The sequence below is a fragment of the Lepidochelys olivacea genome, assembly GCF_965140295.1.
Source record: "Lepidochelys olivacea isolate rLepOli2 genome assembly, chromosome: 10".
In the NCBI taxonomy this organism is placed as follows: Eukaryota; Metazoa; Chordata; order Testudines; family Cheloniidae; genus Lepidochelys; species Lepidochelys olivacea.
Genome location: NC_140420.1, coordinates 70,451,678 through 70,472,848, shown reverse-complemented (window position 1 = coordinate 70,472,848; position 21,171 = coordinate 70,451,678). Strand labels below are relative to the sequence as shown.

At 45.2% G+C, this 21,171-nt stretch overlaps 1 protein-coding gene across 2 annotated transcripts in view; it reads left to right on the top strand.

Moving 5' to 3' along the window:
• Nucleotides 1-17,890, top strand: part of ABHD2 (abhydrolase domain containing 2, acylglycerol lipase) — a 60,236-nt gene extending 42,346 nt beyond the window's left edge. For both annotated transcript variants that reach the window (XM_084640602.1, XM_084640603.1), the window contains 5 exons: nucleotides 3,411-3,503; nucleotides 5,435-5,545; nucleotides 7,184-7,253; nucleotides 8,965-9,049; nucleotides 10,332-17,890. In XM_084640602.1, coding sequence (XP_084496728.1) covers nucleotides 3,411-3,503; nucleotides 5,435-5,545; nucleotides 7,184-7,253; nucleotides 8,965-9,049; nucleotides 10,332-10,528 — 556 coding nt within the window. In that variant the 3' untranslated portion in view covers nucleotides 10,529-17,890. The remainder of the gene's footprint in view (nucleotides 1-3,410; nucleotides 3,504-5,434; nucleotides 5,546-7,183; nucleotides 7,254-8,964; nucleotides 9,050-10,331) is intronic.
• The last annotated feature ends 3,281 nt before the right edge of the window (nucleotides 17,891-21,171 follow it).

Sequence of the window (21,171 nt, the reverse complement as noted above, 5' to 3'; positions counted from 1 at the left end):
GACTAGCCTGACCAATAGGAGCAGCAAGTATCTTGGGATTCATAATGGTCCCTTCTGGCTTTAATCTGTGATTTAGTCAGACTGGCAAAACAAGATGTGGTCTTCCAAATGGAAGCTTTAAGAGCTCCACCTGGTGTTAATAGTAATGTACTACAAGCCCAAGTTTAGACTGAGAGTGGGTGATGGTGAACGACAGCACAAAGTTATGGGCTAAAATGGCATCTCCGTGACCATTCAGTGTTTGTCTCATAATTGGGAACCAAGCACTGGGCAAGAGTCAATTTTGCTGGTCAGAGCCGCTCCACTGGAGAGAACACTAAACTCACATTTGCTTAGTGATTCCTGGCCCCACAAAGACTGCCAGAACTGACTCTTGCCCTCTGTGCCAGTTACCATGGCCTTCTAGTACAGAGCTCCTCTAGTAATGCAGTGTTCTCTGGAAGCTGGTAAGATTTCTCTTGTCACACAGTAAGACGAATAATTACTGACTCTGTCTCCATCTCGGCGGGAGGAGGATGAGCAACAGTGATCTTGCTGGTGCAAAAATGACTGTTCCCTACACTAAAGGATCAGCATAGCAAAGAGAACTTCAGCCCAGCCAAGAAACCTCGATACTTTGGGTTCACTACTCTGACTGCATGCATAATAATGCTGGTTTTGGTTAGGAAATAGTTACCTCAGTATTCAACCAAGTTTAGGGAAGAGTGCTCATGCAGTTAAACCCCTGTTTTTAACCTTGGGCTGCAGAAGCTTTTTAACAGTATTAAAGCATTGCCCAAAGCTGGAATACAGCAATTTTAAACAAATGACCAATTCGTATTGGTCATACCTGGTGTGAGTCTCAGACTTCAGGTCATACCTGGTGTGAGTCCTAAGAAAGTGTGGGGCCTCCAATAAATGTTTACCCGCTTCCTAGTCAGAAAGGATTTCAGTGTGCTAGGGAGATGTCTGGAGTGTTGTGTGGGTTCGAGACCAGAAGATCAGTGCTCTTGGTTTACTGTGATGGCAGCAGCATAGCTGTGGAGGCTGGCTGTATAAAGGGCTTGCAAGTGCTGTTTTGCGCTCTAGTCCTTCCTTTTTTTGTCTATTAAAATGCATGCTAAATTTCCATACTTGAAGCCAAAACGCCTGCTCAGAGTAGCTCTGTTCCCTGTGTGCTGGTGTTAGTAATATTCCCCTGAAGCTCTGGCAGATCGGCAGTCTACGACAGGACCTGTTAGCATGATATTGGACTCTGAGTTGTTTCATTGTGAAGTACCATCTGTTTCCTCGAGTGCTCCTTGCAATGCAGAAAACTAGCTGCTTGTTGAGCTCATGACTCCCTCTGCTGGCCGAGCTTGTTTTAGCAAATCTACATTTATAGAACTTCTGTGCGTTACTGTTCTTTTGGCAAGAGGGCTTTTCAAATAAGTCTCCCTACCTAACCTCCCTTGCTGTTTTTAAATGTTCATTAGCCACATAGCTGGTTGAAAGAGGGCTATTAAGAAAACTCCCTTAGAAGGAAGGTAGGGTGTATGTTTGTATTGGGACACATGTCCATAGACCATTTCAGTCACTAGTGAACAGTATGTGGGTATGGGAGGGTGCAAAACGCCTCCAGTCTTAACTGCTAAGTATTACTCTCCCCCAGACCTGACCTAATTGGCCTCTTACATCAAGTCTGTATGTAAGCCCTGAGTACTGATGGTATAGATGGCTGGTCAGTCTAGATGGAGATCCCTTTCTTTTGTTGTACTGCCTCTAAGACAAATTCTAAGGCAGTTGGTTGATAGTAGAGAGAGACCGAGGTAAGACAAGGTAAAGGAGATTTGGACTCTGTTGGGAAAGCCATTCAGATGTTGGGTGCTGCAGGGCAGGCTCTCCAGGGTTTCAACGGTGAGAAGAGGCTGCAGAGAGGAAAGTAGATAAAGGCCTTGTTTTCATCAGTTAACTTACATGGGGGAATTCAACCCCTAAGGCTAAAAGATGACATGCTTCTCTATTATGAAATCTCTGATATCTGTGTAGGCTTGGTTCTGCTGTTGAGTTTGCTCTCGACAACGTGGCCTTGCTTCTTGACCATGTGGAATGTGACATTCAGTGTGAGCTGTAGGCTGTGGCATTCCCATGCCCATGAAACCTGCACAGATCATTAAATACAGGAAATTGTTTCATTTTGCTCTCTGCTCAGGCTCTTTATAGCATAAGGCCTGCTGTCCAAAGCAGCAACTATGGAAAAGTGTGATAGCTCTAACAATTAACCTGGATTTAAATGACATTAAAGATTGAGTTGCCTGCAAAGAGTTTTCCAATGAAATGTTGTCTCTCTTTCCACAAGTATATGGCAGATATATCCTGGCTAGACATGGAGATAAGGAAGTCTTGAAGCTAAATCCCATTCTTGCATTAAGCCCTGGTGTGTATTGTGCCATGAACAAATGTAGCTTATTCATTAACTCACTCTCTGCTAGGGATTTTATAGCCTTTGGCTTGAACCTAGGAAGTCCTGATAAATCCCTCTGTTCTATGAATTCCCATGGTGTTAATGTTTAAACTCCTGAAGTAGTCCGTATTGAACCTCACCCCAACCATTCTTGGATTGCTAAGTAAATAAGAGGGACTGTATATTTCTTCATTACTCTGTAATGGGGTTCACAGTAATAGAAATAACCTGCTTATGACCCTTGCGTAGCAAAGGGAAACATTTGGTTCCGGAAGAGCTCACATAATTTGGCTGATGTTAATAATTCTGTGTGACTGGCAATATGTTAATTTAGTAAGCTATGAAATGGAGTTCTGACCAGTCAGTACAGTTACACCAGTTCAGAATGTAGCCATTTCAGGTACTTCATTTATCCCTGTGTCCTCCAGCCAATTTTTGTGGGTTGTGGAGGTCGACTTCCTATTTTAAACACTTCACAACCTTGTTGCAGCGCAGAAGAGCTGCACAAACAAGCAAAACTGACCTACAGAGGAAACATCCGAACTTGACAGTGCATAAAGTACTATGAAATGCAGTACCTAACAAAATAGTGAAACATTAAATCTCTTTCCTGTGTACTCTTCATATGTCATGGTTGTTACAAGGTAGATAGATTGGCTAAATGCAAAGTCTGACTTAAGTTGAGTGTCCCTTTAAACCTCTTCACATCAATGTCTAAAGCTGCCCTGAGATGCAGGACGCTTCAGTGATGGTATAGTAGGTGACTAGCTGTTGCCTAGTGAGTCTGTGTAAACATCTCTTCTGACATTTACCAAATTCTTCCATCGGAGATTAAGCCAATTCCTATCAGAGATTAAGCCTTTGGTGGGAAAGCCTATTTACATAACACCTTGTTATAGTGGCCTGGAGACCTGGTTTATTGCTCTGTTCCACCAAGATGTACACAGTTGCTACCTGCTTTGATTTGTTGACTTATGCTTGTGTTTAGGGCACAGGAAACCTTCATGCAGTGGGATCAGTGTCGGAGGTTTTATAACTTCCTCATGGCAGACAACATGAAGAAAATCATCCTCTCTCACAGGTACAGTAGTAGGGTGTCTGCTCTGAATATTTACGTGGGCCAGCCAGCTTCAGCTGCAATAGCAGCACTGAATTAATGTGCAGTTCCATAGGGGATCATCCAAAGGGTAAAATTTAAATTAGAGCGAATCCATACCTAGAAATCTATGAATAAGTTTCAGCTTCCTAGAATGGGAGGATTTTTGCGAATGAAAGGGGAAGGGAAGCTTGCCCCAGCATCTCATTCATACTTTGTCCTGCCTGTCAGTATAGGCTCCCATATAGTGTGTGTGTGTGGGGGGGTTCCTTTTCATACATCCTGAGCCTGGCTGCTTATTTCTGCCTTCCAAGGAAGCTCATTGACTGAGCAAATGCAAAATGAGAAGTGCAGTGTTGGTCTGTATTCGCCAGCAGCCTTCCTTCCCTGCTAGATACACTGCTGGTGTCTGTCTGCCAAGGTATTTTGCATGTGTTTCCCTTTCAGCCAGAGACCACCTTATGCTCAAGGACGTAAGGGAGCATCTCTCTGTTGTGCTCTGCCACATACCTGAGCAGAGAGGTAGGATTGCTCTTGATATTAGCTTAGGAGTCATAGCATAGGGGTGTTGCCCTATCAAATGCAATAGCCTGAGTTACAAAACCTAAAAATGCACAGCTAGAAGGAATGCTCCCACGTATTGCTGAAACCTATGTGCTCTCCTTACTCCCATGCCTTTACTGTGGGTGAGCAATAGGTCAGATTGAATGACTAAATCTTATTGGTAGCCCACTCAAATTCATGTTCGTTTCCCCCTGGCCCACTACCACAGCCAAAACTGCTTTGGATACTGATTGGGACATGTTGCCTTCATATGTAGATATCTCCTTGGCTTATTTAAGATGCCCAGAGACACTTGGGAGGTGGGAGAAAATTAAAAAAGCTAACTTATTCATGCCCATTTCAGTTGGCAGAGTTGAAATCTTGTAAGGAAAACTGTCATGTTCCATGCAGTGTGGAGAATCTTTCTGGAGGGAAGGAAACTCTTATCTGTGTGTACAGTGTGTGGGGATCCATATAATTCACCCCAGATAGCCAAATATTTTGACAACTTGACAAAACTCAAAATATATGAAGGGCTGTAATCTCCCCATTAAATGGGTACTCAGTATCGTAACCAGGAGAAACCTGTTGCAGGCTTAAAGGAGGTTTTGTTATCAAAATATTTTGCTTCCATAATAGATCTCTTATGCTCTAGGGCAAGTCCCCAAAACAAACTCCATCTCCACCCTACAGCTGCCTCTTAAAGGGGATAGAAATCCTGCAAGCCTCCTGCTATCTACAGCTTGCAGTCTTTTTTGTTCTGGGGTCTATATGTTTCCTACTTGCCAGAGTAGAGTTTTGCTCTTGTGAAATAACACGTCCTCTCTTGGGTGTAATCTCTGACTAGGACAATGTCCTCAGTGAATAGCTTTCTGTTAAGGTAATGTCCCAAATCACTTTCTCTGTATGAACTAACATTGTCTCCACACTGGTGAGGCAATAGTACCAGATGGGGAAAGAGGTGCTACACCCATGATCTCTAGCGCTGTTACCAGAGCCACCCACGTCTTTGGTAAGAAGCCAAAGGACTCTGCCTTTAACTGAAAAAGCCTTTGCTCCAAACACCCCTAGTCCCTGGATATGCTTTGAAAAGTCCTCTCTTTATGCGTCTTTCAAATGCAGTTCTTCCATGTAGCAGAAAAGCATCTTTTGTCCCGGAGAGGGCCGTTAAGTTCTCAACTTACCTCCCTGTGCAGTCAGGCCAAAACTAACAAGCTATGCTCATTCATAAGTAAATCCTCATGGATGGGGGCTATAGTCCTCATTTGCTCGTATCAGCAATGGCAGATGCAAGCTTCTCTGGGTTGTCTGAGCAGAACAGGGCCTAGGTGCTTTTGTGTGATTACTGTATTTTCTGCTGCTGTGTGTTTCAGGCAAGTCCTGTTTGGAGATAGCGTTAAGCAGCCCCAAACCCTGGTCGACTCAGACCTGAGCAGACTCTACACAGCAACATCCCTCATGCAGATCGATGACACCATCATGAGGTATGACGGGAAGCATTTGCTGTAGCCCATCTTTTCTAATTTTCACTGATGTTGCCCTATTACTTACTTGCTGCTAGGTGGGTAGAAAGCTCCTGAAATTTGCTACCATGAACAACTTTGTTAAAATGTTGACTAACCCCCCAGTCTTTGCCAGCTTCTGATCCAGCATTTGACAAGCTCTCTGCTACTTTCTTTTGTAAGAATCAAGCATCCAAAGCTGCAGTCAGGGTCAGAGTCCCATTTTCCTGGGTGCAGTACAAAACCCAGGAAGACCGTCCCTGCCTAAAAGAGTCTAGAAAGATGAAAACCGGTGGGGCCTGAGCCATAAAGTGGTTGGGGAGGTGGTAGGCACGTGCTGGCTCCTACCAAATTATATTTAACCCTTGTGTTACATTCGATTGTGCATTTAAAACACACATACACCTCCTACCTTTACCACCTGCCTGTTCTCATTTTAGCAGACCTTATGGTTGGCTTATTTTAAACCTTGCTGCATTAATAGAGGTGACTTCAGCTCTTCGCTTTTATTGTTTAATATTAAACACCAGCCTTTTCTTGCCTCTTGCTTTTTAAGTATTCTAGCACTAATTCAGTCTATTTTCCAATGGCTTCATATTCTCCTTCTCCAGAGTCTCCCTTAAGACCAGGCATTGGCATCCACCTGCAAACACTGTAGCCACAAAATAATAACCCAAAGTCAACAGGTGGTAAAGCCAGCAGAGCTGCTAAGGGACTGAAGGTGTTTCCCTCTGCTGCTCCTGGGGAGACCTGGACTTTGTAAGCTGCTCCCAAGCGAAGGGGATTCCTGTCCTATGTGCCCAGCAGGAAGTGAGGTCACGGAGATCCTGCTACCCTGTAGTCTTTCAGGAATGCGGCAGGGAAGGAGCAGGTCTCCCTAGTTGGGGCCTGCAGCTTGGCTGTGGCTTTTATGAAGTGAGAAGGAGGTAGTGGGACTGAATTGGACTCCAGCAGAAAAATGAGTATTTACCTTCTTCAGAAGTCTTATAACTGCCATGAGTTTCAGCTCCTAGGATGGGCCCTTCAGCAACTGCATTTTAAGGGTTCATAAGTAGCTGAAGATGAGATCCAGCAAGGCGTTTTGAGTAGGCCTACTAAAAGGGAGTTGTTAACGTAACCAACCTTAATCACTCCTCCAGTCCTCTGTCTGTCAAGATTGCAGATAACCAGGAAGGATGCTTTGCAAGACCTTAGGTGTGGCTAGGCTTTCTCATCCATGTCCTGCTCAACAGACACAAGTTAATGGTGTTTAATTTGCCATCTGTCATGCCTCTGGCTTGCTACTGTGCCGCACTTGCTCTGCTCTCTCTCAGTGCTTTGGGGAACGGTTCACTCAGTTGGCAGGTTCTGTGCTGCCCCCTCCCTCCACTGGTCATGCTCTTGCGAAGAACTCTTTGGCAGAAGAGAATGCAGCATTTCATCTGTTGTGCTGTGTTGACGTTGGGAATTTACACTGAGATGGGCCTGAACAGATGGTCTCTATTAAACCACTGGAAGGAGGTCACACTGGGCAGCTCATGGCTTCTGCCGATGAAGTGGACTAATTCAAAAATGGCAGTTGCTCAATACTGAGAGTACGTGTTCTTGCCTTACAGTTCTTTGTTGTTGTTTTTTCCTCAGGAAGTTTCATGGTTACAGTTCCCTGAAAGAATATTATGAAAAGGAGAGTTGTCTGCATTACTTACACAGGGTGAGCTACCACGGTGGAGGTGGTTGTTATGCTTTCATTTTGCTCTTGGGAATGAAGAGGAATGTTCATTGGTTTCTGCATCACTGGTACCTAGATGTCATATCTCATTACTCCACAAGGTGTACAGTATGTCAGGGCTTGGAGTTCTAAGGAATCTAATGAGAGTTAAGCACCAAAATCCCATTGACATTCAGTGAGTTAAGTGCCCAACTCCTTTAAGCTTCTTTGAGAATCCTAGCCCTGATCTTCATCTGGGACTTCACTGATGCTCCCCTCAAACCAAAGAACCTCTCGGTCTTGGAAACCGAGAGGCATCTGTTTTACCCCAAATTCAGGCCTTCTAGCTTATATTACATGAAGCCAAATTGTGAGCCCCTCAGCGTAGAATTCTGTATTGGTGGTAGCAACACAGTGTTCTGAGCACAAACCCAAACCTAGAGTTAAGCCCTCTTAAAGATATCAAATTAGTATCACTCTGATCTATGCAATTCCAGAAACTTTTAAAATAAATCATTCCACTTTGGAAAGAGGCTCAGACACTGCCTCTCCGGTCAGATGATCAGACGTTGCACAGACCCAGGGCTGCGGAGGCAAAGCTGGGAAATGTACTAGTTATCCCCCTTAAGAGCTGCTGGATCAAAAGATAAAGGTGAATAGGCTACCAGATCTCAGTAAAGCATTAGGGCTTCAAATATCCAAAAGTAAGTTTCTCCATTAGTTGCCTGTTGCACTGAATGTGTGGAGTAAGAGACTGAATCCTCTCAGCTAGCCCTTGGCAACTACTCAATTACTCCAGCTTCAGGCATTGGGTGAGGTTCTTTCTGTAGCCTTATACAAAGAGCATGTTGTAGTCCAACCTCTGTCCCAAAGGCAAGGGGGTGATAGTTACCAGGAAAGGGTGTCAGAGGAAAGTGCTCAGTTTGGCAATATTTTTTTATGATGGCAGAATCCTATCATGATCATGGCTGACATCTGATCCTCTGATGTCAGCCTCTAATCAAAGACCATGCTTGGGCTGCATGCCACTCTGGCCTGCTTAAGCATCTCTCATTAACGACTGCAGGGAGCCTAGGGAAATTACATTCTTCATATCTCTTGCCCAAACCAACAAGCACAACTGAAGTTTTACTTTTATTCTGTCTCTGCCGGTTTGTGATTGTCCCGTCTCGGATTTCAGCAGTGCATTCCCTTGGGTGCTGTACGTCCCCTTCGGAAGCCAGAGACAAATGTACATTTGATGACCATCTGCCTGGCAGTGATAGCTTAGATTCTCCATTCCAAAAGGAGAATGCAAATGCTCTCAAGTATTGGCCACACTAGATGTGTGCGGAATAACATATGGATCCCGAGTACCAGTCATAAAGAAACTACCCCCAGTGTCACTGTCTGGAACTGCTCTGTTGGCAGGGTGTTACTGGTGTTTGCCCTGTCATACCCAGCTTGTCCTTTAGGCAGTTCAGTTGAACCATACCAAATACTGCAGAGCAGCCCAGCAGTGACAGTCCACCTGGCATCGTTTTGATTGTGTGTGTTGTTACATTCCTGATTGTTGCTGCAGGTGTAGGTTCATCACAAGAAGTGGCACTCAGTTGTGGATTCATAGGCGGGTTGTGAGTAGATGCCTTTTGTTGTTAAGAGAATTGAGTTCAAACCAGGAATCTATAACTCACTCGTTCTCCATTTGTTTCCTTTTCCTTCTTTCATGGTGCAGATCTATGTTCCCCTCATGCTGGTTAATGCTGCTGATGACCCTCTGGTACATGACAGTCTGTTATCGATCCCAAGAGCTCTGTCAGGTGAGTTGAATGCATTGCCAAAATTGACTATTGCTTTTGGATTCCCCCTTCATCACATTGTGAATTAACATGTATAGCAAGGTCTGAATGCAGACTACCATAATCTGGGGGATGTGTAGTGTGCAACCTAAACTGCTTTTTAAACCACGATTCACTGAGGAGATTCCCAATTTTATTTTGGTAGAACCTAACTAAATACTGTTCAGCTGGCTGTGTAGCCCAAGGGAACTATCAGATTGTTTTCCCAAGAAATGCACGTTCTTGCTACCTCACTGGTGTTAATGTCAGGAAGCAAAATTGGAAATGGTTTAGCTTTAGATTAAATAGTCTCTGCTTTGCAGTGAACTGCTTCCTCACATCTTGGCTCCCCACACAGAATCAGTAAAGCAACAGGGCAAAACCCAGAAGGCTTTGCTAATAGTTCCTATGATGGTGTCTAACTGTTCAGGGCTAAAATTAACCGTCACCTGGGGCAGCAAGTGTAGCACAGTGAAAGTGTCCTGCTTTGTGGCTGTGTGATCTCCCTCCATCTGTTGCTGGGGTCCCAATGAGACTTGGAATGAGAGATCTCAAGAGATCTATTTGCTGTTCCTTGGCCATGAAGAAGGCAAATGACCCTTCAAAGCCTTGGAATGGAAAAGAAAGAGCTAGTTCATGTCTCACTGTTGAACAGAGCACACATCCTAAAGGAGAACAGCAGGGCTTCTTGTTCCAGCACCAATAGCTATAAGGAGAAAACCTAGTCATAAGCGGTGCCCTGAATGAATTATGTCGTGAAGCAGCAGCCGGCAGAAGTGCAGCCAGAGTTCTGCAGTGTGGCCTAAAGCCCTTTTCGTATGGAACTGTGCAGCCCATGGAGCCTATAGGTACCAGCCTGCAACACGCCTGAGTCAAAATGGAGCACTGCACATTGGGACTGCTGGGCTTTATGGGTTGCACATCAGTCCCAGCCCGCAGTGCTTTATCTCAGCTGAAGCGCTTTGCTGGTATTGAGCAGGCTGGTACTTGTCTCCATGAACTTCCCAGCTATATGAAACGGGAGGGCTGCTGTAATATGTTCAATTAATTCAAATCCGTTGTGGCTCTTGTCAGCAAAAAGCTTGCATTCCTCTGCTGTGAAGCAAGTGTGTGTGCTTGCAAAGCCTCCACTGCCCAGATGGAGCACAGACACACCCTAACACATCACGGTGGGTACCATTGTCTGGGATGTTGCAGAGTTCTGCTGTTTAGTTTTTGCAGTTGGCTTCTGAAATCTCATGCTCTTTCTCTTTTAACCTTGCAGAAAAACAGGAGAATGTCATGTTTGTGCTACCGCTGCATGGAGGCCACCTAGGCTTTTTTGAGGGGGCTGTACTCTTTCCTGAGCCCCTCACTTGGATGGATAAGCTTGTAGTGCAGTACACAAATGCCATCTGCCAGTGGGAGAGGAATAAGTCTCAGTGCTCAGATACAGAGCAAGCGGCGTCTGGCCAGGAGTAACTGCCTCAAAGACTCTCTCCGATTTGCTTCACTATATTTCCCTCTTCTGGAACTCTGAATTCCCTCATCTGCTGTTTCAGGTTTCCATCCTCTTTGTGACAGCCTGGGCCTGGGGTTTGGCCACAATGTTTCCTTCTGAAAAGGAGCTACAACAGAGGGTAATAACTGGTTTTGAGCATATTTGTGTCTCCTTTTGGTTTGCAGTGCACTGCTGCATTTGAAGAACTGGCTTGCTGCTTTGGGTTGCTGGTTAGGGCTTGCTGCAGGATTCTCACACTAATGTGATGGCCTACTTAGAAAGTAGAAGTTCCAGTACTGCTGACCATCAGGTTATTCTTCCACTGGTCAAGACTCTTCACGGAGTTGCAGAACTTGTTTAGCTGTGGATGAGTTGTGCTGGGAGTTCAGTTCCTCCTGTCTGGTCATATCTCTCCTAACACTGGGAGAACCCTGTATCAATCAATAGAAACCAGCAGTTCAGTCTGTAAGCCCCTTGGATGTGGCTTGCAGAAAGGGTGAAACCCTTGGTGCAAGGCTGAAGCTGTACTTGTCACTCATCTGACAAGGACCTCTTGCCTTTTCTGGCAGTGCCCATACCAGGATTTAGCTGGGTTAGAAAACACTGAGCAACTTGTCAGAGCTTCAGCTGTCTTGAGGGTGGCAGTGCATTCTGATACTTCTGCATTTCTTTTCTGCTGGGCCTCTGTGTATAGATGAGTTTCACATTGGTCATTCTGTTGGATTTCCTGCTATGTAAACGTTCTCACACCAAGACAAAACAGATAGCCTTCTTGTGATACTTGCCGTTTTTTAATGTAAAGAGTTTTATTTTGTCACTGTATTTTTTTGTGTTTTAACCCAGGCCTTTTTGAAATGGGTTCTGGTAAATGCATTGGAACCACTGATTATCAATCTATGGGGTATATCCAATTTGTGAGAGTATTTCACAGAGAATTAATACACTGTTTCTTAAGGAGTGTCGGGGGGGAGGACATGTCAATATCAATTCTTGCTTGTTCTCTCCCCTTCTTGTATGTGCCAGGGTAGAATGTTCCAAAATCTCTCCCCTGAACTTTCAAAGCAATGAATGGTTTTGTTTTTCAGCCACATGACTTGCCTAGGAGTTGACGGGAACTGGATGTCTCTAGCCCTGCATAGCTTAAATGTTTATCTCTGTATGACTAACTGCCTCCACAGTTATTAGGATCTGGTAAGGCTGTCTATGTCCAGCTGGGCATTAGAGCCCTTCTGGCTCATTAAGTCTTTTCCCCACCCAGGATATCCAAGATCAACTTCAGTTAATGCACAAGGTGAAGTGTGGCAATTTGAAAGTCACTTGCATACCTCCCTCATCTAGGGGCTGATACTGCACTGTTGCTCAGAGGGCTCTTTTAAGATAAACACCCTAGAAGAAAAGCTCCCCCATGACAATCAAGGACCTTAATATAAAAGTAGAAACAGTCTGTTGAGACAGTGGAACTTTGTGGTCAAACTTTGCTTTACTTTCAATTCCTTCAATATCATCATCTCATTACTCTGTCCTTGTAACTCCTTTCATCATCCATTTACTTCATCTCTGTTCCTGTCACACTTCCCACACCAATTAGCACTTTATTGCTTTAGCCCTGGTTTTGCGTTCTAGGCACTTTAGTTGAAGCTTAAGGGTAAAAACACCCTGCTGAATTTCAGTCCTGTAACACACTAGTGGAATAAGCTTCCTGGGCCACACGATCTCTGAATTTCAGTAGATTGGAGAGATTTTTGTTTAATAAAGCAATAATTAACTACTGTAGCAAAGGTGCATTATCATATCAGGAAACACACTCCTTTGGTTTGCCTTAGGCCAGCTGCCTTGGCCTGTTTTAACAAACTGTGGTAACCCGTGCATTGTCTTGTTTAGAGAGAGAATTCAGGTTCTGCTGTTGTAGAAGAAGAAGAAATGACCAAGCAAAGTCATGGCAAGATTTGGCCGCTCTTGTGGCTGGCTTAAAGGATGTTTCAGGGCATCAGTTAGCAAGGGCATCCTTAGTTGGTTTTTGTGTCTGTCTTTGGGCTCATCCTCTTGTCCATAACTCATCCACAAATCACCAGACTAATCATACAGGGCATTCTGACTTTGGCTCTGTCCTCACTGAAGTAGCTGTTGTTCTAAATTATGTCCTATGAATTATTTATACCATCTCTCGCTCTTTTAGAAGTTGAATGTAAGCCACTCTTATTTATACACATTGACATAGATACATGATATAAATGTGTGGGGATGTGGCTCTTTATCTACAATGGGTTTGAACTTCAGAAGTGCTTAAACTCTATAGCCAGCTCTGCAGTTGCTGTTCGTAGGTCACTGGCTAGCCAAGAGACCAGACTGCTCTTCCCACAGTAAGGAGTTCCCTCTACAGATCACCGGGTGCATTCATTCCTCTAAACCCAGCTTAGCTGCAAGTAGGAGTCGTCGTCACTCCCAGGGGAATAGAAGTCATCCTTAGCACCCATCAAACTGTTGAGGCTTCAAAGAGCAGGCAAAACCCAGGTTACATGTTGATGTATTTGAAGCAAGAAATGTTTTTGCTGTTTCCCAAATAGTTGCTTTTTAAACAAAAATAACCTAAATTGTTTTCTCTAATAAAATTATGAACTCTACCCCTTTCCAGTGTAGCTGAGCCCTGAGTTTTCAGCAGTGCTAAACTAAGCCCAGTTATGTAACTCTTCCAACTTTTCTGTAAACGAGTTGTTTGCAGAGTATCAGTTCTCTGAAAGTAAGTGCTGAAGGCTTCCTTCCCCGATAGTGACTTGTAACCATTTTCTGACAGAAATCAAAGGGATCGTTGCTTTGGAGAGGCTTGTTTTGGGTGTTCAATGTCTTTGGCAGCTCTTTAGCTGCTGAGCTCAGGGATGCCATTACCATACGCCTAAGTGTCGTAGAACCTGCCTGAAGGGGAGCTCTGTCTCCTTGGATTCAGTGAGGGAGGCTTTGACTTAGAAAGGCTTTGCTCCATGCTGTTAGTAAGATGATGGCATTTTGGTCTTCTGTTTCCTAAGGCGTGAGGAAGAATGGTGTTGTCTTCATCTCTTCAAACACAGAGAGATAGTCTACTGTATCTAATTGATCTTATTGTGGCAGATGACCAGTCAGTCAGTGACTTCTGTTCTTGCTGAATACTAAACATAACTCTTCCCCAAATGAAAAGCACATCTGGGGGAATTCCCAAACCAATGGGAGTTGCTGCTTGTCCAGTCAAACTGGGCAGGCAGACAGGCAGAGATTCTGCTGTTGGAGAAGCCCAAAGGAGCAGATTTCACTGGGAAAATTCCAGTTCTTTCTTTCACCATTGTTGGCAGCTGAACTTTGCCATCCCCTCTTTCTTTGTGAGCTCATCCTAACTGCAGTGATTCCAAAAGAGAGACACCACATTTCTGTAGAAAGTAAAGCCCCTCCCAGGGTTAGACGGGATGCTACTGTGGAAGATCTCTAAGACTTAAGGAAACTGTTCATGATCAGCATCCATTCCTCTTCAGAGGTAGCACCAGGCAAGAACTCTTCCCTGTCCTGCTCCCTATAGAGATTTCCATAACACTTACTTTTCCACTGCTTCTCTATCTGTCCATACATAGATGCACTACCCTTAGTCTGAGACTTCAGGAGCACTTAGCATCCCCGACATTCTGGTGCAGTTGCTCAGGGTGGGGGATGGAAATGGACCTAAGACTTGGCACTCTTGTCACAAGAGTTCTTGCACCACCATCTGAATTCTCTAAAGCACTTGAAGCAGTTGTGCTTATGTCTGGGGTATGATAAATGTTAGGAGGTGTGGAAGTTAGCTACTCTAGTTTTGGGAGAAAGGGAAGGAGTTGCTTAAGGCTTTTGCCATGGGCTTTAAGGGTCTCATTTGAGTTTTGAGACTTAAGTTCATCCCAACAAGATTTTTGTAGCTAGAAATGTTTAATAAAAACTCCTTTGCCAGTGTGACTTGCTGTGGCTTTGAATGCATGGACCAGGGACCAGTGATGTAAAATTTTAAGAGCTTCCCAGTCTGACTGGAAGCCATATCTTGCAGATAATTTCTTCTGCCTTCCCTCTAGCTAAAAATCTGCACATATGACTGTATTAAGGCTTCTGGAGAGGGGACTTCTGTATTAAACCCTATATCTGGAGGAGACAGTGCACACTGCCATAAGAGGGTCTGCCATTGTACATCAGTCCTAATTTGCTGTCCCCCACGCACTATGCTAGCAGTGATAGTGTGATGTGGGCATATGTGTGCCAGGGACCTTGTTGAGATCATCTTCATAATACCATATGACCGAGATCAGGTTTGAGCTCTTACCTTTTAGAGGTGAAAGTCATGAGTGTGCATTCCAGGCCTATAGAGACTTTTTCTTTTTCCACAACAAGCACCTTCCAAAACAACCACACTAGCCATAGCAAGCATCCAAAGTGTAAGCTTCTGAATACATCCTGAAATAGCCTGATAATGCAAATGGAACAGTGCAGCTCTTCTGTTTAGATCTGCTGTGTGAGATGGGAGCTAACAAGTGGATTTTCCGTATTGATGGTTTCAGATTGAGGAATGGCGGTAGAATGGAATAAAATTCACTAGGGCTCAGCTAACTAGCACTTAGTACCATAAATTTATGCACCCCATCATTGGATATCATTGGCACTTAAAAGCAAATCACCAGAAAGGGTCTCTCCTAGTCAGGTTGCAACCAATTCTCCCTGAACGATTATACTGGTCCAGTCTTCCTTCCACTGCTACCAGGGTGTCTGCAGAGATTTGAACTTTGCAGGTGAGCAACTGGGACCTGTTCTAAGACTAGAGATTGAGGAACTTGTCTTTACATCAGACCTCCCAGAATCTTTAATAGCCAGTTTCTAATGTTCTCCTTTTGAAGCAGTTGACAGAATTTCCAGATGAGTCTGAACCTGTTGCAGCTGCATTGTGAAGGCACTTGAAAGTCTCCGCAGTCTCCTCCTCAGCACTTCTTGACGCTGATTCTTGTTTTTCGAGAAGTATTTGTTTTGGATTGTGAGCATTGTTAAAACATAGAGTACTGATGTCTCTCAGAACTTGCCTTTAGCCAGCTACTTTTTCTTCATCCATCCTAGTTCTGTCAAGCTTCGTAGAGGACAACCCTTCAGACACCTAGTGCCTTGCCCCTCGTTCCTGCCACTTCTTTCTCAACATAGCTGCATCTTTCAGTAACACATAGCTGCAGTTCTGCTGCTTGTCACTGTTCTCATGCAGAAAGCAAACACCCGACTTTCCTTCTTTGGAGTCAAAGCTAAAAGCAGCCTGTCTAGGGGTGAAATGTCACTGAATGACAGGTGTGTACAGAGCTAAGAAAGAACCTTGGGTTTGGGCAGCCTAAAATTACCTATAGTGTATGTCTTAGGGCTTAAAATTATTACTAAATAAACAGTAGATTATTTTACAACTGACTTCTGCCTATAGAAGTGGGGACTGACTCTCACAGCTATTGACTAAAATGTAAACTTGTTTCCTTTCTAAAATCCAAAAGATCCCATGTTCTAATGAGCTAACTTCCTCCGTCCACTAGCTTGTTGGCTCTGTAGTGTACAGCAGGAGATGGGCTGTCTCCTTATCCGATACATCAGGAGTGGCATTTGGAGGGTCTATTGCCAAATGTAGTGACACTGGTCACTGGGGAGCAATACAAGGAACCTCCTGGAAATGTTGTGCCTATCTGGGGTTTATTGGTGGTTGTAAATCTCCTTTACAAGAAGCTTAGAAAGGGACCCTGCCTGTGACACTAACTAATCGGAAGGCCGTATGTGTGCATTGCTTTGGTCTTGAGTCAGACACCATGTATCCTTCCATTGGCAGGTCTGTGTGTTTGGGTGGCGTGCAGTAGCCATAGTGACTCAGAATAGCCATGTTTACTGCAGGGGTCCAAATTCTAGGCAGAAAGCAAATTGCTCTTGGTCGGAGTTTGTTTTTTTTAAAAGGCTATTCAGAACAGAGGTTAGGGTACACCAAAGAGCCTACGAAGGGGTGCCTTGATTGATGCTGGGATCCATGCCCCCTCTTCTGCAAGACATGCTCCTGCTGCTGTGTCCACTCTGTCTCTATCTGGACTTGTTTTCTTCTTTTGGCTGAGGGGGCTGAGGCATGCTGGCACCAGAGCGGAGATCAAATTATCTGGTGTTAATCATCTGGGTTGGGTTGGAAGGGTTGGGTTATCAAGAACTGTACTGTAGTTCATTTGAACATTTGAATCCTTTTAAAAATTTGTTTGTTGGTTAAATCCAAGGGCACAATCACTGTATTAAAGGGCAGCATTTACCACACTGGGGCTGTAAGAGGAGACAACCTTTTCCGAACAAGGCTCCTTCAAGAAGAGTCCCACTCTGCTTCCTCTGTGTGTAGGCTTGTTTTCTCTTCTCACTGCTAACTTCAAGCAGCCTGGTTAGTTCTAACCCTCTTGGGGAGCATCCAGGTTTCTTGAGTCCCATAGTTGGCTGTATAAGTAGGGGCATATACAGCAGTTGTTTTATGTGACTGGCAAGCTTTTGCAGTGCATGTCTTGTCATGCAGAGAACACAGCTACGATCAGAGGAGACAGCACATCATATCAGAGTGATCAGTAGCAGCATGTTTTACCAGAGTGCTAAACGTTCTGGTGGTAGCTGCCAACTGGGAGTCCAAAGAAACATGGCTGATGGGCCAGATTTAGTTCAAAAATGACTATTAAGTCCAAGTAACGTTCTCCCAAAACAGCTGTTCAGCGATTTGTCTTTAGCCCCAGATGTTGGTTCACTACAAACCTGTGTTTCTGTTCATTAAGAAAGCACAATTTTTCAAGAAAAGCCCTTTCCCTTTCTCCCAGGTGTCCCCAAGCAGAGGGGGGTATTCCCTTCAGGAAGCCAGATCTGTACCTGTGCACTCTTTGATTTCTGCCAATGCAGCTGCCTTAGTGGAGTGGTTTGAGTGTAACTTTCTTGATGTCTTTGAACTCTTGCTGTTCAACCGAAATAAAAAAAAAAAAAATTATGGGAAATTTTGCTTCCGAATAGATTCTCTGGAATCATCACTTCCACATTCCTGATCCTTTTAACTTTAAATGCTGCCCAGAAAAGGCTGTGTTTGTATACTGAGACCTGCCCCCAGCTGCCAGGTTCTGAGTCAGATTCTTGGGAGCTGCCAGCTCCTGGGGAGAAGATTTGCAACTAGCAATGCAATTTTTCTATATCTGCTGACATTTACCTTTTAAAAAATTATAAAATGTGTCCTTGATTTTTTTTTCTTGTGTTTATTTTTTTTTGTTCTTTATTCTGTGTGATGTTAATTGAGGTCATTGCAAAACAATGTAATTTTGTTATCTTTGATTCAATTGAATTTCTTTACTTAAAAAAAAATAAAAATAAAGGACTTTCTGAGTTCAGGTTTTGAAGTTGTCATGTGGGGTTTCATTAGCAACTGATGCTTGAAGTGAGCGGTGCATTTGGGAACTCTGGCAATGGGCAAGGTGGTATCTTTCAGACCATGTTCATCTCAAACTGCAAAGCTACTGGGTCCAGAGCAAGGGGCCTGGCTCAGGTCTGAAAAAGCTGCAGTGCAGAGAAGGCTCCTGCTGCAAGGTGGCAGTGCTCTGTCAACCTGCCACTTGAAAGGGATTGCAGGCAGATGAAATCAGGTAGATCAACAGTCCTGCCTACTGAAGGGCCCTGGACCGCTGTCTCTCTACAGCCAAGCAGCCCTCCTGAGGGTTAGAACCTCTCATTCAAAAGCAGCTACTTGCACCCTCATCCCTATCAGTCTGTTGGAGCGCACCCTGATTCTGCTCCTTATGCTGTATAATCCCCTTCTCCTTCCCCCAGTGGGTCTGATGCTCCTCAGAAGAGCACTGCTACCCAGCTTAGATCTACCTCTGCTGGGGCAGCTGAGGTACATATGTGGCACCAGCCCACCTGCCCTCTCAGCTGCTCAAAGCTCTCATTCTGCTTAGAATTGCCCCAGGCAGTAGATAATGCCATTGGTACCCTACCCATCCACAGCAGCACTAGAAATGTCACAGAGAAGCTACGTGCCTCCATTTAATACCAAAGATTCCAATTTCTCACACATGACTGACTCCTGGATTAGGCTGTGCCCACCTTGGAGTCAGGGCAAGTGCTCTCCCCATTGTCTAGCAACTGAACACTGGCCTAGACACCCTCATCCCAATCTGTCTTCTGGAGATTGCAGTTGGCAGACTTTAGCATATTCTTCTGGCTATATGGTCCTGCTTCTCCTTTTCCAGTCTGCAAACTCAGCCACTGGGCATTCCCAGCAGTCCCTACCTCTGATACAGTACAGTGCCCCTCTCTCACTACAGTCTCCTCCCACTGGTCACCGCCATGACTTGCATAACATGGCCTAAGCTGCCTTCAGCACTTGATGCCCTCTCTCCTGCCCTAGGGCATGTTGCCTTGTCCCACTTACCAGGGACATACTTGCACTACTCATCTGTCCTGTGCAACCTGACCAGCCCACACCTAAATCTATCCAGGACATAGCACCAGGGTGGGGGCTTGGAGGGTGGTATAGACTAGTGTCTCCTTGGAAAGCTGAGAATTCATAGGGCCTGGTTTTCCACAAGGGCCAAGTATCCTCCGCTCCCTCTGCACCATGAAAAGCTATGCCTAAAACATTAAATAATCCTGTGTTAATCCGCACATGCTCCATAAGGGGAAATTCTATGTGCTCTATCGGCCAGAGCTGTCCTGGCTGGAAGGAACAACACATCTTAAGCTCTAGCTGGGAGTGTTCTGCTGCTGGATGCTGCAGTCTTGCCCTGGTTGTACACCATGTGTCTGTTCTCCTTTTGTGTATCAAGTTCTGGTTAAAGTATGTATCTTGCTGGGTCATCTTTTGCCCAGTTCATGCTGTATCCCCCTTCCTTATTCTCCTGCCTGCTCTTTCCCCCACAATCAGAAGATGGCTGGGAGCTTCTTTGTGGAGAGATGATGATTTTGGTGCAGGTTTGGAAAGAGTAGGCAGGAGTGGTGAATGAGTCCCTACATGGCTGGTGCCTTCTACACCATCCGAAAATGTGAATGCTGGCACATCAACCCCTTTCCTTCAGCCTGGAACCACGGTAGCTCCTCTCAGACCAGACGGCGGGGCTGCTGGCTCTTAAATCAGCCTGTCTGAAAGTGGTGAAGAGAGGGAGAAGGCAGAGGTGTCTTAACCTGTTAGGAGCTGGAAATAAATCCAGTCTCCTAATCGCTACTGTAGCCTGAATGTTTGGGAAATGACACCTCTGAAGAGTTAACCACCTGTTGGCTGACCCTACTGCATAGCAAAGCACAGTCAAAACCAGCCAGAGCCCCCTTCATTTGTCGGCACAAAATGCCTTCCTGTGTGTTTCCTTCACTCAGACCATGGTGGCTAGTTGATCCTGTTTCATTTCCCCTGCAACAGGCTCCTGGCTGTGCAGCAGGTCTCCAAAATGTCTTGCATGGCGTGTAAGTGACAGGAGGGGTGGGGAAGTGCCCTCATTGCCTGCCTCTCGACTAGGATTTAGATGCCCCCGTGTAAAATGAATTGTATTTGGCCGGAAGAGGGGTGTCGTGCCCTCTATTGAGTGAGAACCTCTAAACTCCTCAACAATTGCTCTCGCTAACAGTGTCTGCTACAGCTCAAATTCTTTCTTGCTTTGGGCAGAGCTCCTCTGAGCAATGCACTGACCCGTCTGAGTCCAGTGCCAGTTCTTTCTCTGCCGAGGCACTGGCTTAATCCCAGCCTATGTCTGATTGTTTCCCTTTGCTGCGCTGAGGCTTACGGGGTAATCTAGTCATTTAACTGAAAGTAGATGTGAACAGCCCTAAATGTCGAGATGCCTTAAAATGGGGGCGGCATCCTAGCTAAGTGCCAAAAGACTTGCTATCTTCAGGCCCTTGAATCCTCTGCTGATGGGCATGTTATGAGCTCTGTACCTGCTTTGTGGGGAAACACCTTCCCACCCCCTGCAAGGGGCCCATGTTGCAGCATCACTGGCTTGGACTAGCTTGTGCTCTGCCACAGGTTGCTGGCTGTATGACCATGTGGCACAATATCTTTAAGATTGCTGCAGATACCAATCCCCACAATGAACTGGCTGACGCAAATTGAAAGGGGAGTAGTGGCTTCTTACCTGCCTGCTCCTGGCTGCCGCAGCAGAGTTTTGGGCTGTACTAAACCCTAGCAGGCGTGATCCTGTAGTGCAAACCGGGTATCAGTAAAGTAATACAGAACCAAGTCAGTTGACCACTGCCCCATCACCTCCTCAAGAATCCTGCCTGATGCTGATTCTGGGGCAGGTCTGGAGCTTGCATGCACAGATGTGCCGGGAGAATGGGTACTGTTGCTGGGGAAGGCTGATGTAGCCCCAGCCGTCTCTGTTCAGACAGGCCCCATCCTCCCTGCAGCTTCAGAGCAGACATCCTGTTTGGTTTGAGTCTGAGCCAGTGCCCTGATGAATGGACCCCTTGTCAGCATCCTCCATCTCCAACCATTTCAAATGGGCCCCTGCAAATTAAGGGTACTGGTGTGTAGCTGGAGAGCTGAGAATGGGAGGAGGGAAGGAAAGAGGGATTGGGCTATAGCCACAGCTTAACTGTTAGAGGGTGACTATGAAGCCTTTGGACAGAGAGAAACTAG